This window comes from Rhinatrema bivittatum, chromosome 11, assembly GCF_901001135.1.
Source record: "Rhinatrema bivittatum chromosome 11, aRhiBiv1.1, whole genome shotgun sequence".
In the NCBI taxonomy this organism is placed as follows: domain Eukaryota; kingdom Metazoa; phylum Chordata; class Amphibia; order Gymnophiona; family Rhinatrematidae; genus Rhinatrema; species Rhinatrema bivittatum.
Window position 1 is genome coordinate 75,712,151 of NC_042625.1, and position 27,930 is coordinate 75,740,080.

Sequence of the window (27,930 nt, forward strand, 5' to 3'; positions counted from 1 at the left end):
TAAATAAATTATGAAAAAGTATAAAAACCCCAGCAGAACTGGAAATAGCTAATGGTTAGCTAGAACCAGCAGCACATTTCTTTTGTACTTAAGGTACTGTCTTAGTGGCATCAGGAGTGTGTTTGTGAATGTGTTGTGCAACCTAGGTTCACTTAAATCTGTGATGTTTTCAGTATTTTATTTTTTGCTTCATTAATTTTTAGTGTTGTGAAATCCTTTTATTTTTAATCCTGTACTTGAATTTTTAACTCTTTGAGCTTGGATTTGGAAAGGCAAATTAAATCTAAAATCAAGACTGACTTATTCAGTGGGGGATTTTGGAACTTCAATTGCGAAATACTGAGATTGTAATTCTACTCTGTGAGTGATTTGAGCCCCTGCTGCTGCTGTACCACCCCTTCTCCCACAAGTGTTTCACAGTGGGAGTTGGAGAGAAAAAGTGTTGGTTCTCTTTTATGAGCAGCCTAGGAACAATGAAGGATCTCAAAAGCAAACTAAACAAACCCTGTGCTGGTTCCATGTACACTAGTTTCTCAAGCAACTGTTCTAGAGGTAAGTGGTAGGCAGATGTGTTCAGAATCATTTAAAAAAAAAAAAAAAAGTTTGTTGTGGCTGGGTGAAGTGGGTCAGTATCTTATGTCCATGGGTGGGTAGGGGAGCAAAAAGTGACAAATAATAAATCACTTTTACCTCTTCTTTGTCATCACTGCTAGACGAATGTTTATGGATCTGCCCAGAGACGAAAAATGCGTCCTTTTGAAGGTTTTCAACGCAAGGCTGTTATAATTTGCCCTACGGATGAGGATTTAAATGATCGAATAATAAAACGCACTGATGAGGAGGGGAAGGATGTGCCAGATCATGCAGTACTAGAAATGAAAGGTAGGATTCTAGAAAGCAAAACCACATCACACCAGAAAGAGAAGATGTGTTTGTTTAAGAAAAAAAGTTGGCAGGCAAGCAAATTACATATTGATGCTCTTCGTTTTTCCTTTTGTTTGCCTCTTTCATCTCCCAGTCCTGTTCTTCACCCACTGACTGCTATTAAACCCTCATTTAAAAATGAAAAGTCTTGGCATTTTGCAAGTGGTGGTATCCAGGAAGGAAACAGCATGGTAGGGAAGAAGTAGGGAGCTGGAGTTTAGATTTGATTCCGATCTACTTTAGATTGGAGCAGGGGCAGATTTTGCTAGTGCAGTGGACTCTAGCAATGGAGTTTCTGGTCTACATGTTGGCTTCCTTCTAGAAATCTTTTTCTGAATGAACTATATAGTGATGAAATTAAATAGGAGGTTTGGCCAAAAAAGGTCAACTTAACATGTTAAAAAAAAATCATTTGATTATATTCTTCCCAACTGCCTATTTTTATTGGTCAGTGGATACAAGATATAGCAATCCATATTCAGTGTCCAACTAAGTTCAGATTTAGCGGGAAATAATGCTGTTTGAATATGTGGTTAGCATTATCCAGCTATCTTTTTATCCAGCTAAAAAGTCAACCAGATAGGCAGTGTCAGCTATCTTGCTAACTTAGCCGCATAAACACTGTTCCTCATCATTCCTACCTGAACAGTCCAAATGCCTGGGTTTTTCTCCCCTACCAGCAGTGGAGACAAAAAGCTTTGCTGGAAGCAGTCTTATAAGTCAGTGTGGCACCTGCAGCTTTTCAGTATTTCCCGGTCTCCAGCAAATGGTAGAGGTGTGAAGCCTGTAGGTGTTGGAAAAACTCTCAGAAGGGTGACATGGTATTAGGGCCTGCTCCTTCTAATTGAGACACTGGCAAAAAGGGAGATCAGTGAACCCTTGTTTGAGAGAGGGTGGCTGAAAACCAGTAGTGCTGGTTCCAGATACATACCAAAATAAGTCCAGACTCCTGGGTTTTGCCTCCCTTCCAGCAGATGGAGACAGAAAAAGTTTCACAGGCACTGTCTTAACCCGGTGTGCCACCTGCAACTCCTCAGTATTTCTTTGTTTCCAGCAGATGGAGATGGTGCAAAACCTGCAGTTCTGTACCTTAAAAAAAAAGAAATATTAGGCTAAGAGTGGAGTTTTCCCTCCCAGGAGGTTGTCAGGTCCTAGTAGGACTATCCCTCCTGGTTGTAGGGGTTAGACGAGCAGGGATTGGGGACCCTAGGTTGTGCTCTGGTTCTCACCTGAGGTGATAGCTGGTGGTCCAGTTTCCTCACCCCCAGGAGGATTAGGAGAAGCCCTGCCACTTTCCAGATGACTGGCATTTTTTTTGTCTATTTCTTATAAAGTTTAAAAAAAGAGAGACTCGGCTGCTAGAAGATTTTTAAAAGCACTGTGTGCATTTCCTTTGCTTTCAGTTTCCCCGTCACGGGTGGTGGTGGGGTCAGCTTCGGCTTAATTTCTTGGCAGCTCTCTCACTGCCTTCCTCCCTCCGGGTGTTTGCTGTGTGGTCTAAGCCATGCAGAAGGGGTTCCTATGTGGGGAGAGCTCCACACGCCTCTCTCGTTCTGGCCGCTGTACCCATTGCCTCTCTGCTGAAGAGGGCTCATCGGGAGGGACTGCAGCGGCGGCTTTGAGGCAATGTGACTTCGAGGACCTGAAAGCTGTGTCGGGAGGAGCCGGCAATCCGTTCCCGCTGAGTGCGGGAACAGCAGCCATTTTGAATACATTCGCTGCTAAGGAGAAGGCTGCAGCAAGAAGAAGGAATCTGCCACCTGAACTTTCTCTGGCCGAGTTCAGCTCTGAGGAGAGACCCGGGGGGCCTGCAGGAAGCAGTCAGAGGAGGACATTGATCCTCTAGAAGAGGATTCTGATGGTGCCTCCCCTTTTTCACCAGAGTTTGTGCTCTTGGTGCACAAAGCTTTTTTTGCCTGCAAGGCTACAGAGTGTCCCCTTTCTAAGCGGAGGATGACAGATCCTCCTCCCAGGAAGAAGTCCAGATTTTTGGGGGCCACCAGAATTCAGAGGGTCCTGGGCCCTTCTGGGACTGGGGCCATCGATGAAGGTTCCTCAGAGAAGTCTGAATGGGGGTTGCCATCTGGTGATGTTACTCCCGATCCTGATCTGTCTCGCGTGCCTCAAGATCTGGAAGGGGATGCAGGGAAGGTCCCGACAATGGAAGGCAATGATCCTAAGGTGGTTAATCTGTTTCAGAGGGAGGAACTCTCTCCCCTCATCCTGCCAGTCCTGGTGGAATTAGGGATCTCAGTCCCACAGGAGCAGGTAGACCTAGAGGAAGTGGATCCGGTCATGGTTGACTTGGGTCCAGCCAAGACTTTCCCATTTCACAAGTCGATTAAGGAGCTGGTAGTCAGGGAGTGGGATACTGCAGGGACTGGCCTTAAGATTAGTAGGGCTATGGATAGGCTTTATCCTTTGCCCAAAGACTCTTTGGAGCTCTTGAGGATGCCGAAGGTGGATGCTTCAGTCTCAGTGGTTACAAAGAAGACCACCATTCCGATAGCTAGTGCAACAGCCCTTAAAGATTTGCAGGACAGAAAGCTTGAAGTGCAGGTTAAGGTTTTCAAGGTATCTGCCCTGGGCATCTGCGCAGCTGTGTGCAGCAGCTTTATGCTCCGGGCTAGTTTGAGATGGGTGCTGCTGTTGCAGAGTGCCAGAGACATGTCGCCCCAGGAGTCCAAACAGGTGGAGCAATTGGAGGGCTGCGGTGGCTTACAGGAAGAATGCTTCATATGACCTCATTTGCACGTCTTCCAGGACCATGATGTCCGTGGTATCAGCCAGGAGGCTGCTTTGTTTAAGAAACTGGTCAGTGCACGTTTCGTCAAAGGCTAAGCTGGGAGTGTTACCTTTTAAGGGCAAACTTCTGTTTGGGGAAGATTTGGAACAGCTGATAAAACAGCTGGGTGATAAGATGTACAAGCTACAGAAAGACAAGCCAAAGGGGTCCAAAGGTTTTCTCCCAGTGTGCTTTCTGTTTCGATGTCAGAGGCATTTGTCGGAGCAGGGCTCCAGGAGCTGGTCAAAGACAGAGCTCGGGGAGGTCACAGTCCTGGACCCAGCCTTTTCGAGGGCGCAGAGCAGGCCAAGACAGCTCCAGCCAAGCAGTGGCAGAGCCAAACCTGTGCAATGAGGCGAGGCCAGCCCACTTCTCAGTCCCTGTAATAGAAGGTCGTTTGACTCATTTTTACGAGGAGTGGGTCAAAATCATGTCAGGCCAGTGAGTTCTAAGTGTGATAGGTCAAGGTTACATTTTAGAATTTGCTCGGCCACTCAGAAGCCTGTTTATGGTGTCTCATTGCGCCTTGGAAGAGAAGAAGCTGATCGTCCTGCAGACTATACAATGCCTGCGGAAGCTGGGGGCCATTGTTCCCGTCCCCCAGGACAAGTGGGGGATGGGGCGTTATTCCATTTATTTTGTGGTGCCAAAAAAGGAAGGAACCTTTCATCCCATTCTGGATTTAAAGAAGGTGAATGTGACACTCAAGGTTTCCTGTTTCCAGATGGAAACTCTGAGGTCCGTCATAGCGGTGAGAAGCGACAAGTTTTTGGCTTCCTTGGATCTGATGGAGGCATTCTCCTGGATCATCAGAAGTACCGCCGGTTTATAATCCTGAGGGAGACATTTTCAATTTTGCACACTCCCATTCAGGCTAGCGACAGCCTCGCAGACCTTCACCATTACGGTGGGCGCGGCAGCCCTCAGAAAGGAGGACGTGGTGGTCCACCCGTTTCTAGACTGGCTCATCTGGGCGAAGTCTGAAGTCCTTTGCAGGCGAACTGTGGAAGCAGTGGTGCAGCACTGGACTTCATTGGGATGAATCAGTCGAGTAAACAAAAGCATGGGTGTAGCTTGCTTATTGAGGCGGTTACTACCCCTAACTAAGCTACATATTCAATTAGATGCAGTTCCAACACTGCTCTCTACATTAATGGTGGGGGGGAAGGAAATAAAACTAAAAGGTACTAAGAGCCAAGCGTAACAAGTAAGAGGGGGAAAAAAAAAAGTGCATAGCTTGCTGGGCAGACTGGATGGGCCGTTTGGTCTTCTTCTGCCGTCATTTCTATGTTTCTATGGATAGTGAATCTGTCCAAGAGCCACCTTTGCATGTTCTGGAGTTCTTGGGCACGCATTTCGATACCCGAGTGGGGAAGGACTTTCTCACAGAGGAGTGGTTAGTCAAGCCTCAAGGTCATGTTCAAAACCCGTTTGAGGTCTGAGATTACTTGCAAGTCCTCGCTTCCATGGCCTCGACCTTGGAGTTGGTTCCGTGGGTGTTTGTTCATATGAGACCTCTACAGAGAGCTTTGCTATCCTGGTGGGATCCAATTTCAGATCAGTTTCATCTTCCATTACCACTTACACAGTCTGCCAGGTCCAGTCTTTTGTGGTGGCTTGGACGGGAACATTTGGGCTGTGGGGTTGATCTCGAGGTGACACAGAGGATAGTAGTGACCACAGACGGTTGGGGAGCTGTGTGAGAGTCCCAATCTGTGCAAGGCCAATGGTCGGAGGAGGAAGCAGCCTGGTCCATCAGTCGTGGTACGAGAGCAGGTACGGTTGGCTCTGCAAGAGTTTCTTCCTCTTCTGCACACCCATGCAGTCAGATTTCTGTCTGACAACACGACGGCGGTGGCCTACATCAACTGCCAGGGGCGTACCAGGAGTCGAGCGGTTGCTGTGGAAGCGTAGATGCTGATGTCCTGGGCGGAGAAGCATCTGGCCTAGTTAGCGGCCTCGCACATAGCAGAATCTGACGATGTGCAAGCAGATTTTCTCAGCCAACAGCGTTTAGACCCAGGAGAATGGGAGCTCTCGGAGGAGGCAATGATTCTAATTTCTCACAGATGGGGCATGCCTCATATGGATCTCATGGCAACTCAGAGGAATGCCAAGGCGCTGCGCTTCTTCAGTCTGAGAAGAGAGCACAGAGTGGAAGGGGTCGATGCCCTGGTTCTTCCTTGGCCGCACGACATTCTGATCTACATGTTTCTTCCATGGCCCCTGGTAGGAAAGGTTGTAAAGAGAATAGAGGTCCACCCAGGAAAGGTGATTCTCGTGGCTCCGGAGTAGCCATGAAGGTCTTGGTTTGCAGATCTGGTCAATCTGGCAGTGGACAGCCTCTTAAAGGCTGGGCCATCTGCCAAATCTCCTTTGTCAGGGCCCTATATTTTCAAATCAAACTGCTCGCTTTTGTCTAGTGGCTTGGCTTTTGAGAGGAGGCAATTAAGGAAAAAATGATATCCTGAGGATGTTATTTTTACTCTGTTGCAGGCTAGAAAGCCTTCTATTTCCTTGGCATATATCAGAATTTGGAGATGTGCAGAGCAGGGGCGCGAGCCTCAGTGGCACAGATTCTGGTGATGGTAGAGGAATGAAAATTAGGTAAGAACCAATTTTCTTATCACGCGCCCAGGAGAGGTGCCTGAGCGTGCATCCGGAGAGCGGGCGCTCAACACGGAGAGCCCACGATTTTTACAGTTACGGCCTGTAAGATGGTTGGATGTCAGGAGGGCTTTGTTGCAATATCTGGAGTCAGTAACGGTTTCCGGTTGTCAGATCACCCTTTTGTGCTTTGGAATGGTGCAAAAAAGGGACAGAGCATCGAAGGCCACAATTGTGCAGTGGTTGAAGGAGGCTATTGGGTCCGTATATATCTGTCGTTGTCCTATCCCAGAAGGGGAAAGAGCTCATTCTATCTGTTCCCAGGTGGCCTCCTGGGCAGAGTGCCAACTGGTGTTGCCAGAGATTTGCAGGGCAACTACTTTGAAGTCTTTGCATACTTTTGCCAGATACTACTGGTTGTACGTCCGAGCCCCGGATGTTGATAGATTTGGTGAAAGTGTTCAAGAGGGACTCTCGCAGTCTGGGAAACTTTGGTACATCCCAGGAGGGTGGACTTATCTGGGTATGTACAGGGAAAGAGAAATTGGTTCTTACCTGCTAATTTTTGTTCTTGTAATACCACAGATCAGCCCAGAGTCCCACCCGGGGGAGAGGAGAGAGTTGGCACAGATTTTCTCATTAATCCTTTCAGTACAGTTTTCACATAGGATTATAAATTCCTTTTTCCTCTGCTTGTTCCGTCAAATGTTAGAGTTGAGTATTAGAAACCTTTTTTGTCTATATATGCTTGGGTACTCAGTAATACTGAAGAGCTGCAGGTGACACACTGGGTTAAGAGGTGGTGCATGTGAAACTTTCTCTGACTCCATCTGCTGGAAAGGAGGCAAAACCCAGGCATCTGAACTGATCTTTTGTACTACAGGAACAAAAATTAGCAGGTAAGAACAAATTTTCCTTTCCCCTTCTCCCTCCTCCTCTGTATCTGATGCCCTGACCTGGGATCCTGGAAGGAGAAGAATGGCAGGGATGTATTCCTGGTTGGTTTGTTTTTAATTCTTTATAACTTTACAAAACAAACATTTGTAGCAGAAATACCAAGTGATTTACATGAAATCATTAACTATTTATCCAAAGATAGTTCATTAGGATACATAACTCACACATACTATATAAAGTATAAATTCACAAATTAAATTCCACATAATATTTAGTAAATAACCTATTTCTTTTATTGTCAGTTATTCTAAATGATAGGGGCTAGAACATAGGAGTTTATATAAGTAAAAACTCATTTCCAGGAAAACCAAAATGGACGAGCATAGCATACCCGGTTTAATTCTATCATTACAACACAGGGGTTGATGTACTGGGTTTCTTAGAATCTATAAAAACCTTTAATTGATCAGGGGTAAAAAAATATAAAACATTTGTCTTTTTCACAAGAATGTAAAACCCAAAGCAACAACTTCCTGACGAAATGCTAGGAAACTCTTCCTTCTCACTTGTGTCGCTAACGCCAAATCAGGAAAACTTTTTTTTACTATATCTAAAGATTTTACTGAGTATTTCCTAAAATAAACTTTTATTATTTTATTAACATCATACGTTGATATTAGAGAAACCAACAGCGTACCCCTATCTAATACTTCAAAATCCGAGTTTTCCAGAATATTTGTCAAATCATTTTGGAATTGCATGTTGGTTTCTCTATTCAAATTTCTAGACCTTGGGAAGAAATAACAAGTATTAATAGGCATATCTTCATTTGAAAAACCCAGTCCTTCTTGAAGAAATCTTTTTAAAGTTGTAAAAGGGATTTCTCCTATGATTCTTGGAAAATTCAAGAATCGTAGATTCATATTTTTGGTGTTATTTTCAAGGTGTTCCAAATGCCTAGCTAGCATTTCTCTATCCTTTGCCACTACTGCTTTAAATTCCTGCGTTTTCTTATCCCTTTTTTCTAATTCAGAGACTCTATCCATCACATTTTCCACTTTTCTTTGAATTTCTCCCAAATCCTGCTGTTGCTTAAAAGTAGCTTGGTCTAATTTCTGGTTTAAACTTCTCATGTCAGTTGCAAACCCAGCCATCAAATCCCACAGGCTGTCTAGGGTCACGACAGACGGTCGGGTAAGGGGGCCCTCGATCTCTCCGCTCACGGCCTCTCCGTTTGTACCTGCTGTAATCCAGGTTCCGGTCTCAATTGCTCTCTCCAATAGGATAGTTCACATTTGTTGTTTCACCTCTGTTTTCCTCTGGAATCACTGCGGTACTCTGAAGTTGTACTTTCAGAGGTTTCGACTCTTGCGGCATCTCACCCGATGTTCCTCCTGCTCCGCATCCAGAATCGGAAGTGACATCACTTCCTGGTCCCTCTTCGAAGCTTCTCCCACACACACTCTGTGCTGGTGGCCTCCTTAGTTCGGGACTCAGCAAAGCCGCCTCTGCCGGCTCAAATGGCTCTCCTACACCACTTTGCACATCAGGATCCTCGGTTGCCGGTATATTTCCAGGTACAGACATAAATTCCGTTATTTCCAGCTGCATAGGTAGGGGCAAGGTTTCTGAGGGATATACCCTCACCTTGCCCTTCCTTTTCACAGGCATTGCACTTAGTTTCAAGAGAAATTGTTGAAAATCTTAACGCCGATCTTAGAGGGGTCCTGCTTATGCCGCCATCTTGGGAACACATGGATGACATCAGATGTAGCCTGAAGCAGAAAACTTAAGTTTCTAGAAACTTTGACTAGTAACACTGAGCATGCCCTGTACCACGCGTCCATGCGAGGTCCCTCTTCAGTCTAGTTTTTTTTGTGGAGCTGTGAGCCTCACAGTTTGATTGATCTCTAAAAACTTGGCTTTTGCCTTGTGGAAAACTTAGATTTTTTTTTTGCGGTTTTCGCAATCTTTTTCTTTGTTCCGTCACTGGGTCCCTCTGTGCCTCCCCGTAGTGTCCCCAGTCAGGGTTTTTGGCGTTTCAGGTAAGTTTCTTTTCGTGGTTGGTTCCCCCCCATGGTGGCAGTGCCTCAGTGCCCGCCAGCCATTGACATCTTTCGTCATTGTTCCATCCTTCTACCCTTTTGTTCGCCCCATCATGGCCACATTTGACTTTTGTCAAGGCCTCCAGTGCCCAAGGACCATGTCTATCACTGATCCTCATGACATATGCATCCTCTGCCTGGGGGCATTGCATGACATCTGGGGTTGTTGCTTGTGTGCCCAGATGACCCCAAAGAGATGTCAGCTTTGTCTGGACAAGATGGATCAGCTCTTCGGGTTGAAGTCCGAGCCATCTGCATCCCAGGTCCTTGGAGCCACACCGATGAACACCTCGCCATTGACATGGCAGGACTGTCATTTCTGTCAAGGTCGCCAGTGGATAAGCGCACTGGAAACTGACTGTTGTCGATCTCCTGTGGGCCGAAGACGCTGGGCAAAGACTGGGCTGAGCATCGAGGGAAGCCTAAGAAGCATCGGCACCAACCCTCGTTTATGCATGGTGCCGGGCATGGGAATGCCCCCGAAGCAATCCCATGGCAAGGAGCACCCATCCTCCATCAATGCCTGAGGTCTGCGACTCTCCACTGATCCTGGTGCCAGTCTCTGATTTCTCCCCCCATGGGTCTGAGGAAGATTTAGCCACTCCTTACTCCCAGTCGGTGTTGGCATCAGCAACATTTGAGATTGAGCTGCTACTTGTTCCTCTTTGCATACTACTTCTAGGCATTATCATCTGGACATGCAGGCTAGGGATGAGGCAAGTGTCTTGAAAGTAGGAATTTCAGGGTCCCTTTCAGGTTAAAGGTGGCTTGGAATACATCCTAGGCATTTGGATTGGTTTGGTAGGGGACGACAAAGAAGGTAAAATTGTTTCTTACCTAATAATTTTCTTTCCTGGAATCCTTAGACCAGAGCAGTCCAGACAGCTGGACCAGGATCAGTCCATACAGCTGGGTTTTGCCTCCCCTCCAGCAGATGGAGACAGACATTTTTGAGGTGCTACCTGCAGTTCGTCAGTATTTCTCTGTCTCCAGCAGATGGTGGAGGTGCAAACTCCTGCAGTCTGGGAAATAAAAGAAGAATTAATCCAACTAAAAGAAAAAGCTATTTTTCAAGAGGAGTCTATAGCTTCCCAGGGGGTTGCTAGGTCCCGGTGGGACCATTCCCCCTGATAATAGAGGAGACCTTTCAGCTTAGCTAAACTTAATTTGGCTAACCTCAAAATAGCCATGAATATTCAGCAGCATAGCCACCCCACTGAATATCCAAGCAGAGTATAGGCAGTATAGTACTTCTAAAACCAGCATCAGTTTTACTTTGTGTCAGGAACACATCACCTTGTGTGTCAAGAGGAAAAGATGTATTTAGTCAAGGAACATTGTAAAAGCTGAATGGCAGCACTGGGTAACTGCCTCCTTTTCTTGGTTTAAAGCAGTGGTTCCCTGTATGTAACCGGATCAGTCCAGACCCCGTGGGTTGAGCCTCCTGTCCAGCAGATGGAGACAGACCAAAACTGAAAGGGTATCCTATATCAGGACAGAGCCTACCCTGCATCCCTTCAGTATTTGTCTGTCTCCAGCAGATGCAGGCAGCTGAACCTGCGGTTCCCCTTCTTAACTTCTCCCTGTGGGGATCTTGTACTTTTCTTTATTAGGATCAAGCAAGTATTTATTGATTTATATTTAAAAAAATAAAAAATTAACAATTTGAAAGATTTCTCTTTTGTTCCTTGGAGACAGCTCTGTCTCCTCGCTCTGCTGGGGGCCTAGGGGGCTTGCCCCTTGAGTTCTTCAGCCTAGGCTCCCCATTCCCGGTGACCTTTTGGGGTGATACTGGTGGTCCAATCACTCCCCTTGGCTAGCAGTCCACTTTTGAAAAGTGTCCTTTCTAGGGCCTGTGGCAGGGAAGTTTATTCTCCTGCACTAGCTAACTTTAAAAAAAAAAAAAAAAAAAGTTTTTAAACCTAGCCCTACTTAGCTTGTAATTTAAAGACAGCTCCGGCAGTGTGCAGGGTTCAGTCTCTGCCTCCGCTGACTGGCAGGGCTCAGCTCAGCTGTTTTTTCTCTCACAGCGATTTTTTTTTCTGAAGCTGATGCCGCGTTTCAGCATGTGTACCGCCTGCGGGGAGCCTGCCCCGCAGCAGGCTCTGCTCCGGGTCCTGCTGGGTGGGGGAGGGTCCCTCCTCGGCACCCGCGACTACTACGACCCGGGGTCGGACTGCACGCTGTGTGGCCAGGCCGGTCCCCGACTCGGAAAACCACGGGAACGGTGGCCATTTTGGGAGCACTTTCTGAAGCTGAATCGGACTTGCAGGAGGAAGGTGAGCCCGATTCTCTAATTTCCCCTTCGGATTTGAGCCCCTCACATTCCCCGGAGGGGGTTTCTGATCTCCCCTTCCCCCCCCCCCCCCCCCCCCCCGGGAAGTCCAAGCCTCGTTTTTCCACAGATTTGTGCTCCTCATGCACAAATCTTATCTCGCTAGCCTGCAGGAGGAGGAGGACCCCCACCTAAGAGCCCGCGCTCTCCACAGCCTCCTAAGGCGCCAGAGGGGCAGGGCTCCATTAGAGTCAGGGTGGTGCTGGGGGCCCGCTGCCTCCGGACCCCCCCCCCCCCCCCGCCTGGGGGACGACCCACGAGTGCTTCGCTTATTCCAAAGGGAGGAACTGGAACCACTCATTCCCTTCACCTTGAAGGAGCTGAGAATTGAGGTGCCCCCTGAGGATATGGTTACAGCCGCTATGCCTGCTATTGTGGACGCGGGACTTAGGGCTCCTCCACGTAAGTTCCTATTCCATCCTATGCACAGCTAATGCTCCTTCGGGAATGGGAGTCTCCGGAGGCGGGTAGGGCTATGGATAAGCTCTACCCTCTCCCTGAGGACTGCTTGGAAATGCTTAAGATACCCAAGGTGGATCCTCCATCTCTGCGGTTGCCAAGCACACCACCATCCCAGTGGTGGGGGCCACGGCATTGAAGGATGTTCAGGACCGCAAACTGGAATTTTATCTTAAGCGCATCTTTGAGGTCTTGTCCTTAGGAGTTCGGATGACAATCTGCAGCAGTCTCATGCAGTGGGCAAGCCTCAGGTGGGTTCAACAATTACTCAGCACTCAAGACCTCCCGTCTGCGGAGGCGGAGCAGGCGGACCGGCTAGAAGGTGCTATTGCGTATGGGGCCGATGCCTTTTACGATCTTTTGTGGGTGCAAGCCAGAGCCATGATCTCCGCAGTCTCGGCCAGGCGTCTCCTCTGACTGAGGAACTGGGCTGCGGATGCCTCTTCTAAAGCGAAGTTGGGCACTCTCCCTTTCAAGGGTCAGTTGCTTTTTGAGGACCTAGAACAGCTTATTAAATCTCTAGGTGAGAACAAGGTTCATAAGCTGCCGGAGGGCTGCCCAAGGCCGCCTTTCCTTTCCACATTCGCTTCAGAGGTCAACGTCGATATAACAGCAGAGCACGGGGCTCCTTTCCGAGAGGCAATGCTTCCAGATCTCAATCCTGGTCTCATTCCTTTCGTGGAAGTCGACCCTTCCGGGATGGTAGCCAGCAACACTCTGCCACAAAGTCCTCTTCCCAATGAAATACAGCCGGCCCATTCCTCCATTCCAAACTTAGGTGGACGGCTGTCCCTGTTTCTCGAGGAATGGGCCAAGAGCACAACGGATCAGTGTGTCCTAGAGGTGATAGAAAAAGGCTACGCGTTAGAATTTGTTCGAGACCTACCAGACCTTCACCTAATCTCTCCCTTAGGAAGTTGAAAGAGGCCTGTGGTCAACCAGACTCTGAGCAGTCTGCTGGAACTGGGTGCCATAGTTCCAGTCCCGGTGGAGGAACAAGCGTCCAGCCAATATTCCATATATTTCGTCATTCCCAAAAAGGAAGGCTCCTTTTGTCCAATTTTGGATCTCAAGCGAGTCAACCGAGCCCTCAAGGTACCCTATTTTCGAATGAAAACCCTAAGGGCTGTGACAGCGGCGGTTCGCTCAGGCGAATTCCTGTCATCGCTCGACCTGGCGGAGGCTTACTTGCACATTCATTCTGATTTGCCTCGACCATCAGAGGTATCTCCGGTTCAAGATCCTGAGCCAACATTTCCAGTTTCGGGCACTCCCATTCGGTCTCGCCACGGCACCATGCACTTTTACCAAGGTCATGGTGGTAGTGGCGGCCTCTCTTCGAGGAGTTCTGGTCCATCCTTACGTGGACGATTGGCTCATTCAAGCCAAGTCTGAGTCTCTCTGCAAGCTGGCGGTCGACAATGTCCTGACTTGTCTGACCTCCCTTGGGTGGATAATCAACTTTCCCAAGAGCAAGCTTCAGCCATCCCAGATCCTGGAATTCCTGGGAGCGCAATTCGACACTCGGCAAGGTGTTCCTTCCAGATGTGCAGGCGCTCAAACTCAGGGACCAAGTGTGCGGTTTTCTTGCACTTTCTCTGCCCACGGCCTTGGGACTACCTTCAGGTCTTGGGGTCTATGGCCTCCACTATCTTATCTGATTCCTTGGGCCTTTGCGCATATGCATCCATTACAGAAAGCTTTGCTATCCCGCTGGAAACCGGTGTCTGAGCAGTTTCGGACACCTCTCCTGCTCTCCGAGTCTACCATCGCCGAGCTACAATGGTGGCTCTTGCCTGCCCACCTTCTGAAGGGGAGTGCCCCTTCAGACGCCGCAGTGGATCGTTGTCACAACGGACGCCAGCCTCTCTGGCTGGGGAGCCGGAACCAGTCTACACAGGGACTCTGGTCCCCAGTCCAATCTCGCTGGCACATCAATCGGCTGGAGGCTCGAGCGGTATGCCTGGCTCTCAAGGTTTTCCTTCCTTTGCTCCATCGCAAGGCGGTGCGGGTCTCTCTCGGACAACTCCACCACGGTACCTTATATCAATCGGCAGGGAGGCACCAGGAGTCGCCTGATGGCTCTGGAAGCCAGCAAGCTCTTCACCTGGGCAGAGCGTCACTTGGATCGCCTAGCAGCTTCCCACATTGCGGGGAAGGAGAATGTTCAAGGCGATTTCCTCAGTCGCCAGCAGTTAAACCCCAGCGAGTGGGAATTGTCAGACGGAGCAAAGGATATGATCATCTGCAGGTGGGGTTCCCCCCCCACTTAGATGTGATGGCTACAATGGACAATGCAAAAGCTCCCAGGTTCTTCAGCCGCAGAAGGGAGCATTGCACGGAAGGAGTGGATGCGCTGGTCCTTCCCTGGCCTCACAATGTTCTCCTGTACGTTTTCCCTCCTTGGCCGCTAGTGAGAAAGGTACTCAGAAGAATCGAGCTCCATTGGGGCCCCGTCATCCTAATGGCTCCCGAGTGGCCCCACAGATAGTGGTTTGTTGATCTGGTAAACCTCGCCACGGACAGCCCTCTCCACCTCTGTCATCTTCCACGCCTCTTTCGGCAGGGTCCCATATTTTTCGATCAGGCGATCGCTTTTGTCTAGCTGCCTGGCTTTTGAATGGCAGAGATTGAGAAAGAAGGGATATAAAGAAGAAGTTATATCCACACTGTTGCGGGCCCGGAAGCAGTCTACCTCTCTCGCTTATGTCCAGGTGTTGAAGGTCTTTGAAAATGCGTGTGCCGCATTGGGAGTGTCGGCTCGTAAAGCTCCGGTATCCCAGATCCTTTCCTTCCTCCAGAACAGTCTTTCCAAGGGTTTGTCTTTCAGTTCCTTGCGGGTGCAGGTTTCCGCCCTCGGCTCCCTCTTAGGTAACATCGACGGTTACATGGTGGCGGCTCATCCGGATGTCGTCCACTTCCTCAAGGGGGCCAAGCATTTGATTCCGCCAGTCCGGGCTATTTGTCCCTTGTGGAGTCTTAACTTGGCTCTTCGGGTTCTCTGCGAGGCTCCCTTCGAACCTCTATGGAGGGCTACACTTAAGGATTTGACTCTCAAAACCGTCTTTCTGGTGTCCATTTGTTCCGCCAGAAGGGTGTCGGAGCTCCAAGCTTTATCTTGCAGGGAACCTTTTCTACGTTTTTCTGATTCAGGAGTATCCCTCAAGATGGTACTCTCCTTGCTGAAGGCTGTGTTTTCCTTTCATGTCAATCAGTCGGTGGAATGCCCGGCTTTTTCTTTTGAAGACATAGCGAGCACATCTGGTGGTGATCTCCGGCGCCTGGATGTAAAACAGGTTTTACTGCGCTACTTCCAGGTTACGAATGAGTTCCGGGTCTCGGATCACCTGTTTTTCCTATGGAGTGGTCAAAATAAGGGTAACAAGGCTTCAAAGGCCATGATTGCACGCTGGCTAAAGGAAGCTATTGTGTCGGCTTACATCTGTAAGGGCCGATCGATTCCGGAGGGCTTGAAGGGCCCCACTCCTTACGTTCTCAGGCCACCTCTTGGGCAGAGAGTCAGTTGGTCTCCCCGCAGGAAATATGCAGGGCAGCTACTTGGAAATCTCTGCATACCTTTGCTCGTCATTACCGCCTCGATGTACAGGCTCCAGTTTTTGGCTCCTTCGGGCAGCAGGTTCTTCGAGTGGGACTGTCTCGGTCCCACCCAGTTTAGGTAAGCTTTGGTACATGCCACGGTCTGGACTGATCCGAGTACGTATAAGGAAAGGAAAATTGGTTCTTACGTGCTAATCTTTGTTCCTGTAGTACCACGGATCAGTCCAGACACCCTCCCGTGCTAGATCTGTTCCGTCCGCTCAAAGTTTCTTCCTTTACAGGTTCTTGGATACCTGAATCTTCTATTATTGCTTTAAGGCACTGGAAGCATCTAATTGATGGAAATGAATTTTTATGCAAGAGCGTTTTTTATACAGAATTCTTTCAGTTGTTCAATTTATCAGTTTCTTGTTAACTTGCTTGATCTTTTGTGAGCTATTTCTGCTTTGAAAATGTTATACTGAAGGGGATGCAGGGTAGGCTCTGTCCTGATATAGGATACCCTTTCAATTTTGGTCTGTCTCCATCTGCTGGATAGGAGGCTCAACCCACAGTCTGGACTGATCCGTGGTACTACAGGAACGAAAATTAGCAGATGAGAACCAATTTTCCTTTCCCAACCCTGTCCTGGGGACCCTCCAGCCAGTCAGATTTTCAGGATATCCACAGTGAATATGCATGAGAGAAAATGTGCATGTTATGGAGGCAGTGCATGCAAATGACTGGCTGGGGGTCCCCAGGACAGGGTTGGAAACCACTAGTTTATAGTATCTCTCCTCTATATTTGGATTCTTTGCCTCCTCTCTCTGATAGTCTAGTGTCCTGGTGTAAAACTGGCTTTCACTACAGGGCAGCCTTTGCCCCATTTACTGTTTTTATTACATTATATGGCTCTAACTTTGTCTTGTTTTCTTATTTGCCAACTGCGTGGGGTGGAACCAACAGCCAATTTTAGCCTTCCAGAGGCGGGAGACTTCCTGAATGAAGTCGTCTACATTGAGGTGCAGAGAGAAGAGGCTGAGAAGCTGGTGAGAATATATAATGAGGAAGGCAAGAGAGCTGGCCCATCCCCGGAGAAACGCTTTGACAACAGAGGTGGTGGCTTCCGAGGCCGTGGTGGTGGTGGTGGTGGTGGCGGCGGCGGCGGCGGCAGCGGAGGGTTCCAACGCTTCGACAATCGTGGCTCCCAGGGAGGGAATCGAGGTGGATTCCAAAACCGAGGAGGGGGTGGAGGAGGCTTTAGAGGAGGTAAGTTTAAAAAAAAACTTGACGTTGGATTGAAAGTTAATATTGCCTTTGTGTCTGCATCTTCTTTCAGAGAGTGAACTGCCAAGGCATGCAATAGCCAGTACTGAAATAAGTCTGTTAAATAGCTCACACACAGGTCGATACTCTAAGGCTGCAGTAGAAAGAGTGCGGCAGTGCCTGGCGCACCCTCGTTCCCCGCACGCACAGTTCTCTTCACCTACCGCTCGATACTCTCTTCTAATTGCATGCAAATGCATGCCGCGTCTGCGAAGTGTTAGGGAAGCGTTAGGCCCGCGCAACCCATTTTACTGTATAGAGCACCTATACAGTATCCTGGGTGCTCAGGCCTAACACTTCACGGCCACGCTGGTATCTGTCATTTCAAATGTCATTTGAAATGACAGATACCAGGAAGTCGGGGTTGCCGTCCCCTCTCCCGAAGCAAAAAAAAAAGTGAAAAAAAAAGTTGCGAGAGAGAGAGGGGAGAGGACGGCAATCCTACGCTCGGCGACTTACTTTTGCAGCCCCTCTCCGGACATCGTGGCTTCCCCCGTGCCAGTTCCCCCTCCACTCCTCCCGAAGCAGGGTGCGAAAAGCGCGAAGCGACTTACTTTTGCAGCCCCCTCCGGACATCGGACGACCTCTCCTGCCTCCAGCTGGGGGGGGGGGGGGCTGCGGCGCAAGGAGAGAAGACGCAACTTACTCCAGCCAGCCCCCACTTCGGCAGCTCCCCTTCGGCAGCCCCCCTACGGCGGAGACGGCAGTGTAAAGTGAGACGGACCTTCGGCGGAGACGGCACTGTAAAGCGAGACAGACCGCAGCGCAAGGAGAGGAGGAGAGAGACGATGCAACTTACTCCAGCCAGCCCTCCTCCAGACAGCGGCTCCTCTGCCTCCCAGCTGCCGGCGAAGATAGACGCCCGAACGGGTAGGCCCCTCGTGCAATTTGACCTCAAGGCGTGACGTCGCATGCGTGACGCCAAGCGTCGTGACGTCACGCCTTGAGGTCAAATTGCACGAGGGGCCTACCCATTCGGGTGTCTATCTTCGCCGGCAGCTGGGAGGCAGAGGAGCCGCTGTCCGGAGGAGGGCTGGCTGGCTGGAGTAAGTTGCGTCTTCTCTCTCCTCCTCTCCTTGCGCCGCGGTCTGTCTCGCTTTACAGTGTCGTCTCCGCCGAAGGTCCGTCTTGCTTTACACTGCCGTCTCCGCCAAAGGGGGGCTGCCGAAGTGGGGCCGCATTGGATTTTTTTTTTTGCTTCGGGAGGAGGGAGAGGACTGGGGCTACCCCGGAGACCGGCACCCATGGACGCGACCAGGGCAGGTGAGCCGGGGCTGGGGGAAAGTTTGCCGCTTACCCTTACTCCTGCCTCTAATGTAGGGGTAGGCGGTAAACTAACAGGTTAAACGCGCGGCAAATCGGCAGGGAAAAAAAGCGATAGTCGGAGCGCGCGTCACAGTATCGGAGGGGAATAGCTAATTCCTTCGTTATACAGCTAATTCGTTCATTTACATATCATTTACATGCGTGCGGGAAAGGTTATGCGTCTGTTTTAAGAAGCGCTAAGGACGCGTGAAACTGGAGACTGTATCGCCTTACGCGTCCGAATTGTGCGCTCCCAGCACGTTACAGATGGGAAATCTTCAACCGCACGTTACAGTATCGACCTGACAGCAAGAAAGAAGACATTCTTTTTTCTTCTGCTTTCTTTTTCTTGCCTGGTTGCACACCACCATATCCTTTTGTAACTTACTGTGTTACTGTGCAATCAGCAGCTAAACTGAGTGGATTTCCTAGCGGGTAGCCATATGGATTCAGGACCAATGGATTATATGCTCTAGTTACACCCTTGCAGTGACCTCAGCCCTTCAGTATCTCTGTTTCTCACAGGACAAGCAGGATGGTAGTCCTCACATATGGGCGACATCATCAGGATGGAGCCCAATCACGGAAAACTTCTGTCAAAGTTTCCAGAACTTTGACTGGCCCCTACTGGGCATGCCTAGCATGGCACCAACCCTGCAGCCAGCAGGGGTCCCCCTTCTGTCTTTTTTCCACGCAGAAGTAGCCTCGCGGTAAAGGAGCTCTGAAGAGATTCCTGACAAGAATTTTCCTCATGGAATTACTAGAGGCAGGCAAACATGAGATACAAAGATTTATTTATTTTATTTAGCATTCGTTTATATACCGAGGTATAGCAGACATTGCCTTCACTCCGGTTTACATTATAACAAACCAGTTACATTTAAATCCATAACAGTATAACAGTAAAAAATTGAATCAGAACAATAACTTAGTAATAGTCAATAAATACATTATATATTAGAAATATGACTGTATAAAAAACTTGTAGGGGGACGGTTGATACCGTAACAAAAGCGAGAGAGGTTTCTGTGAGTCAGGGCGGTCGTCGTAGGAGGGGGATTGCTCACATAAAATGGAACGTGCAGAGGAAGAAATCAAAGATTTATGTTCTGCTGTCATTGGGTGAGCAACCAATGCAGGACTGTGAGAGTAGCCAGGCTTTAAGCTCTTTTTTAAAAGATTTAACGTTTTCTTGCGAATTGAGGTGGTGAGGTAATGAGTTCCATAATTTTGGGCCGACGATGGAGATGGCTCTATTTCTTGTGGAGGATAGTTTGGCTTGTGACATCTTATGACATCTCTGATACCTCTACTTGATTATATGGAGCTGCTATTTCGGCAAGACGGTGGGCCTGGCTCAAGTTTTCTGACCTTCGCCCAGAAGTACAAGACAGGTTATCCGACCTGCCTTGTGTCGGAGATAATCTGTTCGGCGAACAGATTCAACGGACGTGGCGGAACTAAAGGACCATCGTGAGACCCTAAGACAGCTCTCTGATGCCTTCCGACTTCTCTTCAAAACAGCCCTTCAGAAAGGACTCTAAGAAGTCCTCCTTCCACCCGAAGAAGTTTTACCCGCCACCAACCAGATCCCGTGCCACGAGATCTTATCAAAAACCGCAGTCTCGTCAAACACATAAGCAAAAGCCACAAGCAACTCCTCAACCAGGGCCTGCTTCGGGTTTTTTACTTCCATCTAGAGAGCAGCAGCCAGATTCCTCTGTCTCACATACCAATGGGAGGTCGATTGTGCCACTTCCACAACATATGGCACTCAATCACCTCAGACCAATAGATAATGGCAATAATTGCTCAAGGTTACCATCTGAATTTTCTCTCCGTGCCTCCAGACTCCCCACCTCCGCCAATGTGAAGAACATCCGTTCATTCCATTCTTCTGGATCAAGAGGTCTCCCTCCTTCTCCAGTCCAAAGCAATAGAACCCGTACCATACTCTCAGCACGGCCTAGGGTTCTATTCCCGGTACTTTCTAATCCCCAAAAAATCGGGAGGCGTCTGTCCTATTCTGGACCTACGTGCCCTCAACAAGTACCTCCAGTGAGAAAAATTCAAGATGGTCTCCTTGGGCTCGCTTCTTTCTCTTCTTCAAAGAGGAGACTGGCTCTGCTCTCTGGACATCCAGGATGCATACACTCATATTGTGATAACTCCAGCTCATCGCAAATACCTGAGGTTTCTAGTAGGCCCCAAGGCTGCGCAGATCTGGGCGGAAGTTCTCCCCCACTCGATGTACCTCAGGGCCACCTGGTTGCTGGGAGTGGACAATGTGCTGGCAGACAAGCTGAGTCGCGTCTTTCAACCGCACGAGTGGTCTCTCAACCCCTCGGTAGCGATCTCCATCTTCCAACAATGGAGATATCCTCGGTTAGACCTCTTTTTGTCCCCACAAAACCACAAAATGGAGAACTGCTCTCTCATTCACAGCAAACTCTCTCTACCCAGAGACACATTCTCCCTCTCATAGGCAACTGGTCTGCTCTACACATTCCCTCCACTTCCTCTTCTCTCGAAGACTCTCGTGAAATTACATCGGAACAAGGGAACCATGATCCTGATAGCACCTCACTGGCCAAGCCAAGTGTGGTTTCCAATACTTCAGGATCTCTCCATCCGCAGGCACATTCCCTTGGGAAAGGACCCGCTTCTGATCACTCAAAACGACGGGTGCCTACGCCATCCCAATCTTCAAGCCTTGTCCCTGACAGCATGGATGTTGAAAGGTTAATCCTTCAGCCACTTAACCTTTCTGAACCGGTTTCCCGTGTCTTGATTGCTTCACGGAAGCCTTCCACGAGAAAAGCTTACTCTTACAAATGGAAAAGGTTCACGTCATGGTGCTCTTCTCAGTCCCTTGACCCCTTTTCCTGTCCAATCCCGAAGTTTCTGGACTATCTCTGGCATCTGTCAGTCAGGTCTAAAGACTTCTTCCATTAGAATGCATGTCAGTGCGGTAGCCGCCTTCCATAAAGGTGTCAGGGATGTCCCTATATCAGTACAACCCCTTGTCACACGTTTTTTGAAGGGCTTGCTCCACATCAAGCCTCCGCTACGTCCTCCGGCCCCTTCTTGAGACCTTAATCTGGTTCTGGGTCGGCTCATGAAACCACCATTCGAGCCTCTTCACTCTTGTGAACTTCGATATCTCACATGGAAAGTGATTTTCCTTTTGGCTATCACTTCAGCTCACAGAGTTAGTGAATTGCAGGCCCTAGTTACCTATCCGCCTTACACTAAGCTTCTGCAGGACCGGGAGGTGCTCCACACTCACCCTAAATTCTTAGCTAAGGTAGGTTTTGGTTTTTCATCTCAATCAATCCATCATACTACCTACCTTTTTTCCCAGGCCCCATGCCAATCCAGGAGAACAGGCTCTGCATATCCTTGACTGTAATCGGGCTCTAGCATTCTACCTAGACCATACAGCTGCCCACAGGGAAAGCACACAATTGTTCTTCTCTTTCCACCCTAACAAATTGGGGAAGCCCGTGGGTAAACAGACTCTCTCCTACTGGTTGGCGGACTGCATATCCTTCTGCTATCAGCAAGCGGGCATTCCATTTCAAGACCGTGTTAAAGCACACTCTGTGAGGGCCATGGCGACTTCAGTAGCTCACCTATGATCGGTGCCGCTTTCTGACATTTGCAGGGCTGCCACCTGGAGTTCTCTCCACACCTTTGCAACCCAGTATTGCTTGGACAAAGCCGGAAGACAAGATTCCATCTTTGGCCAGTCTGTCCTTCGTAAGCTCTTTACAACATGACGTACCAACACCCTTCCGCCTGCCCGGTGGGGTTCAGGATGCCCTCTACCAAATTCCACCCCAGTTGTTGTGCCTGTTGCACGCCTTTGGGTACATTTGGTGCATGTTCGGACATCCTCAGCTTGGTACTCACCCATATGTGAGGACTTACCATCCTGCTTGACCTGTGAGAAAGCAAATGTTGCTTACCTGTAACAGGTGTTCTCACAGGACAGCAGGATGTTAGTCCTCACGAAGCCCGCCGCCCCACGGTGTTGGGTTCGTAATGTTTTATTATTTTATTTTTCGGCACTGCCTGTAGCTTTTAAATAAGACTGAAGGGGGACCCCTGCTGGCTGCAGGGTTGGTGCCATGCTGGGCATGCCGAGTAGGGGCTAGTCAAAGTTCTGGAAACTTTGACAGAAGTTTTCCGTGATTGGGCTCCATCCTGATGATGTCACCCATATGTGAGGACTAACATCCTGCTGTCCTGTAAGAACACCTGTTACAGGTAAGCAACATTTGCTTTCCTAGTAGATGTGGACGTGCTTTCCCTATGAGGATTGCTGTACCTTTTAGAAGAGGAAATTCTACTTTTAAATTGGAGAAAGATTGAGTCCCAATCTCCTGCGGTGATACCTAAAGGTCCCTCCCCCAATTGAGAATTCCTGAAGTGATTTCAGAGATTCCTCAAAGGTGTGCCTTGGTCTGGTAGCCGGTGCCCGGCATGGACTTTGCTGTTGAAGCAGCTGAAAGGCAGCGCGGGTGCAGGAAGCAGAGCACGGTGGTGACTACCAAAGCCCTCTCTCCCCACAGCCAGAGACAGTCTCTGTACTCAGCTGGTAAGCGCTGAGCCCAGGTATGTTTAAAAAATATATATATTCCTCCTGATTCAGAGACGTTGGAGGGGTTTTGGTTAGACTTCCTCAGGTCTCCTTGCTCGGCGCACCATACTAGCATTGTTCCCGATCCCATTGGGGTAAGAAGAAGTGGGCTTCTGAGCAGGTTGAGTACAAGTGGGCTAGGCCCCACTTTAGGTTCGATAGGTACACCACATGGTAGGCCACAGCAGCGCCATCTTGCGTGCGTTTTTGTGCGTCTTGTATTGCTCGCCATAAAGCGTTGGTATGAGCAGTGTGCAAAACTACGTGTGCACACAACTGTCTATGCGCAGAATTTAGGTAAAGCCGGGCGCTCGGGCTGTGTGTGTGCCTCACTGCAACCCACACCTGCGCCTGAAATCTGTGCGCACAAAACTTTTAAGCACGAGCCAGCTGAACTCAGTTCCCTGTATGTACCCAGATCAGTCCATACTCCTGGGTTTTGTCTCCCTTCCAGCAGATGGATTCAGAGAAAGTTTTGCCGACTCCACCTGCAATTCCTCAGCATTTCTCTGTCTTCAGCAGATAGAGGAGGTGCAAAACCTGCTGTTCTGTACCTGAGTTTTTCAACCAAAAAAAAAAGAATAAGATAAAATAGAAGAGGATTTTTAGTTTCAAAAAGAGAATGTTTATCCTTTCAGGAGGTTGGCAGGTCCTGGTGGGACCATCCCTCCTGGTTGCAGGGCACGATGAGCAGGGGTTAGGGATTCTAATTTACTCACTGAATCACACCAGAGGTGATAGCTGGTGGTCCAGTTCTCTCACTTACAAGAGGATTGAAGGAAGCCTCTGCCACCCTTCAATCAGAACAGTGTTTTGTTAATTCTTATAAAGTTTACCAAAAAAAAAAAGAAGCCCAAAAGAGAAATGTTAACGTTATACGACAGGGGCCTTGTTTTCTTTCGGCTCTTCATGTCGGTGGCAGAGGGGAAGGTAAGCCGTTCAGAGGGTTCTGGTCTTTGTGGCTCTCTCCCTCCCTTCTCTGCGGGCATGTGCCGAGCAGTCAGTCAGACCAAGCCATGCTGCAAGGGATTCGCAGTGCTGTGTGTGGTGAGCAAAGCTCGCAATTGTCGAGGGCCAGCCGATACTCCCAATGCCTCTCCAGCAGGGAGGGCTCATCAGGAAGGGGCTGCAGCGACATCGTTGAGGCAGCGCGAGCTTGGAAGGTCACTGCCTGCGTTGGCAGAGGCTACTAATCCGTTCCTGCTCAGCGTGGGAACGGTGGCCATTTTGAAAACATTCATAGCTTCTGCAGAGAGGTCAGCAGGGGGGAGGGGATCTCACGCCACCTCTGTCCTCTGCGAATTCCAGCCCCGATGAAGCCCAGGAGGGGCAGTCTGAGCAGGAGTCAGATCTTCTGATGGGGGATTTTCCGGATCCTGCTCCCTTTTCCGTGGAGTTTATTCTCATGCATATGAAGCCTTTCTGGCCCGGTGCAGTGCGGGGCACCCCCCCACCCCCCCCTTCCACGTGGAAAGCTTCAGCTGCTCGGCCCAAAAAGAAGTTTACGTTTTAGGGGGCCATGAGGATTCAGAGTACTCAGCCTAACAGTGTCAGGGTCCAGCAAGGACGGTTCCTCAGAGTAGTCCAATTGTGGGATGCCATCTGGGGACAGTTCTCCCGACTTGATTCCACCCAGGGTTGGGCAGGATCCAGATGAGGAATTGGCAAAGGTTTCCTCTATGGAAGGGGACAATCCCAAAGTAGATTGCCTGTTTCAAAAGGAGGAACTGGGACCTATGAATCCGCATGCCCTGGTGGAGTTAGCGATAACGATTCTGCAGTAGGAGTCTGACCAGAATTCGGTGGATCTGGTCATGGCTGGCTTACAGGGTCAGGCCAGTAGCTGGTGCAGCAGTTCTGAAGGATTTGCAGGACCGGAAGCTCGAGGTGCACCTTAAGAAGATATTTGAGGTGTCTGCTCTGGGCATATGTGTGCTGCAGTGTGTAGCAGTTTTATGCTTTGGGCTAACTTTTGGTGGGTGCAGCAGTTACAAGGTAACAAGGCTTTGTCACCCCAGGATTTGAAACAGGCAGAATGCTTCGAGGTGGCAGTTGCCTATGGGCCGATACTTTGTATGACCTCATTAGCACTTCTTCCGGGATGATGATGTCTGCGGTCTCGGCTAGGAGGCTCCTTTTGCTTATGGAATTTGTCAGTGGATGTTTCAATAAAGGCTCAACTGGGAGCTTTGCCTTTTTAAGGGCAAGCTCCTTTTTGGAGAAGACTTGGAGCAGCTGATAAAGCATCTGGGAGGCGACAAAGTGCTCAAGCTACCAGAGTACAAGCCCAAAGGGTCAAAAGGATTTCTTCCTGTGCACTCTCGTTTTCGGGGGCAGAGGCGTTTTCCACCAGAGCAGAGCTCCAGGTGCTGGCCGGAGGCAGACTTCGGGGAGATCGCAGTCCTGGGACCAGTCATTTCGTGGACGTCTGCCTAACAGAGGTCCAGGAGTGGCAGAGCCAAACTGCATAATGATTTGAAGCCAGCCCAGTCCTCAGTCCCAGTCATCGAGGGTTGTTTGACTCAATTTTATGAGGCAGTGGAGTTTACCTTGGTAAGGCTATATAATTCCAGATCACAGAGACCTCCTGTCCATCGACTTGGTGTCCGCATCTCACAAATCAAAGGTTCCCCAATTGTTCAGTTGCAGAATAGATCAGTGGTCCCTGGGGATTGACTCTCTTTGTTCAGACCTGGCTGTAAGAGGGCTTGCTATGCGCCTTCCCTCAGTTGCCCCTGCTGGGTAAGGTCATTTGCAGAATTGAGCGCCACAGGGGATTAGTTTTAATAGCTCCAGATTAGCCCAGGCGTCCGTGGTATGCAGACATGCGGAGATTCCTGGTGGAGACCCCCCTGCGCCTCCCACCGTACTGGGACATTCTTCAGCAGGGACCAGTCCTTCAGGAGGATCTGACTCTATTCTGTCTTACGTTTTGGCCCTTGAGAGGGCTCACCTGATGAAATGTGGCTATTTGGCAGCAGTAATTGCCATCTTACTCCGTGTGTGGAAGTTCTCTACGTCCCTAGCATATATGCTGGTCTGGAGAGTATTTGAGGCCTGGTGCGAGGAACGCGGTGTTTCCCCTCAGTCAAAATCTCACGAATTCTGGAATTTTTACAGGACAGCTTCAATAAAGGTTTGACCTTTAAGTCCTTGAAGGTGCAGGTAGAGGCCCTCTCCTGTTTTCAGGGGCAAAATGAACAGAGTCTGCCTGTCTGCTCATCCAGACATAGCCTGTTTTCTGAAAGGAGTAAAGCACCTCTGGCCACCCCTATGGTGGTAGGTTCCCTTGTAGAATCTTAATCTAGTATTGGAGTTTTTGGCAGGTTCTTCCTTTCGGCCACTACAGTCTTTCCTTGCGCTTGTTAAACCTGAAAACTGTGTTCCTTGTGGCTATATGCTCGGCATGTTGCATCTCTGAACTACAGGCATTGTCATATTGGGAATCGTTCCTCTGGACAACCCCAGGAGCATTACAACTTTGTACCATTCCATCCTTCTTGCCTATCGTAGTCTCGGAGTTTCATTTGAATCAGTCCATTTTGTTGCCATCCCTAGATAGGCACAAGGATGTGGAAGAATACTGTCACCTCTGCCTTTTGGACGTTAGGCTTTTGTTGCAGTATCTGGAAGTTTCAGAACCAGTCTGCAAGATGGACTGCTTGTTTGTTCTTCACGGTGGAAGGATGCAGGGCGAACCAGCTTTGTGGGCTACCATAGCTCGCTGGATCAAGGAGGTGGTCACGGGAGCCTATGTGGAAGCAGGAAAGCCATTACCCTTTCAGTTTAAAGCTCATTCCATTAGGGCTCAGGCAGTCTCCTGGGCAGAAGCTAGATTGTCTCCCGTTGACATCTGCCGAGCAGCGATGTGGTCCTCCTTACACATCTTGTCCGGGTTCTATCGCCTGGAAGTTCTGGCCTGAGAGGACACAGCCCTTGCAAGGGTAGTGTTAACTGGACCGCGGCCAGCCTCCCGCCCTGATCGGATTTTGTACATCCCATTGGTCCTGAGTCTGGCTACATGCTAGGAAATGGAGAAATTACTTACCTGATAATTTTGTTTCCTTAGTGTAGACAGATGGACTCAGCATCCCGCCTGTGGCTGCCCAAGAACGGTGCCAAGGAATCTGCCGTGAAATGAATATCGATTCCAAGAGATTACGGGTAAGCCGTCGCCCAATCCCTAGATCAGGGCATCTATAATCTTGCTGCGGTTCAGTGTTTGAGTACGGTTACGGTTATCTGTTTTTAGTCAAGCTGGTTTTAATCAAGTTTTTCAATAGTATGTCCACAATGGCTTTTGAAGAGAATACCGAAAAGCTGAGGTCACTGCACAGGTGTATCTAGGGTGACGTCAGCTTTGAAACCTGACTCTGTCTCCTCTGCTAGCAGGGGAGCATATAACCCATTGGTCCTGAGTCGATCTGTCTACACTAAGGAAAACAAAATTATCAGGTGAGTAATTTCTCCATTTCTTGATTGCACCTTGGATTCATTGTGAAAGGTTCCTGGTATTTTCTTTTCTCTCCCTTGCCAAACTGTGACTGTGGAAACCACTTTTGTGATTTCCCAGTGTTGACCAGCAAGCATGGTTTTTGGAGCTGGATTAGCTTGAACTACAGATATTCCCGAATCTATTCGATATCCTATTGGGCACCGCCATCAGGTCAGCTTACTTAGAAGAGTTTTAAAAAGTCTGCTCACTGGATCTCTCGCTCTCTGCTATTCTGATTGTTTTTGGTCCTTTGGGTTTTGTCTTATATTAGGTTTCAGCCATGGAAGTGGCTATACCCAGAATCGGTGGGGAAGTGGGAATCGAGACAGTAACTCCAGTAATCGAGGTGGTTACAACAGAAATAACCCACAGCAACAACAACAGCAGCAGCAGCAGCACCAGAGCTACAGCCCTGTGCGCACTGTGAGCAGCTACAAAAGCAGCAGTGTCCCAACCCCTAGCACGCCTGCTAGCTACAGCCAAGGGCAGGTAAGGAGCGGCGCACTCTCT

The 27,930-nt window shown here is 49.1% G+C and overlaps 1 protein-coding gene across 1 annotated transcript in view; it reads left to right on the plus strand.

Annotated features, from left to right (window-relative positions):
- Nucleotides 1–27,930, plus strand: part of HNRNPUL1 (heterogeneous nuclear ribonucleoprotein U like 1) — a 173,085-nt gene that overhangs the window by 118,827 nt on the left and 26,328 nt on the right. The window contains exons 11-13 of the mRNA XM_029571581.1: nt 714–882; nt 16,616–16,918; nt 27,692–27,909. Coding sequence (XP_029427441.1) covers nt 714–882; nt 16,616–16,918; nt 27,692–27,909 — 690 coding nt within the window. The remainder of the gene's footprint in view (nt 1–713; nt 883–16,615; nt 16,919–27,691; nt 27,910–27,930) is intronic.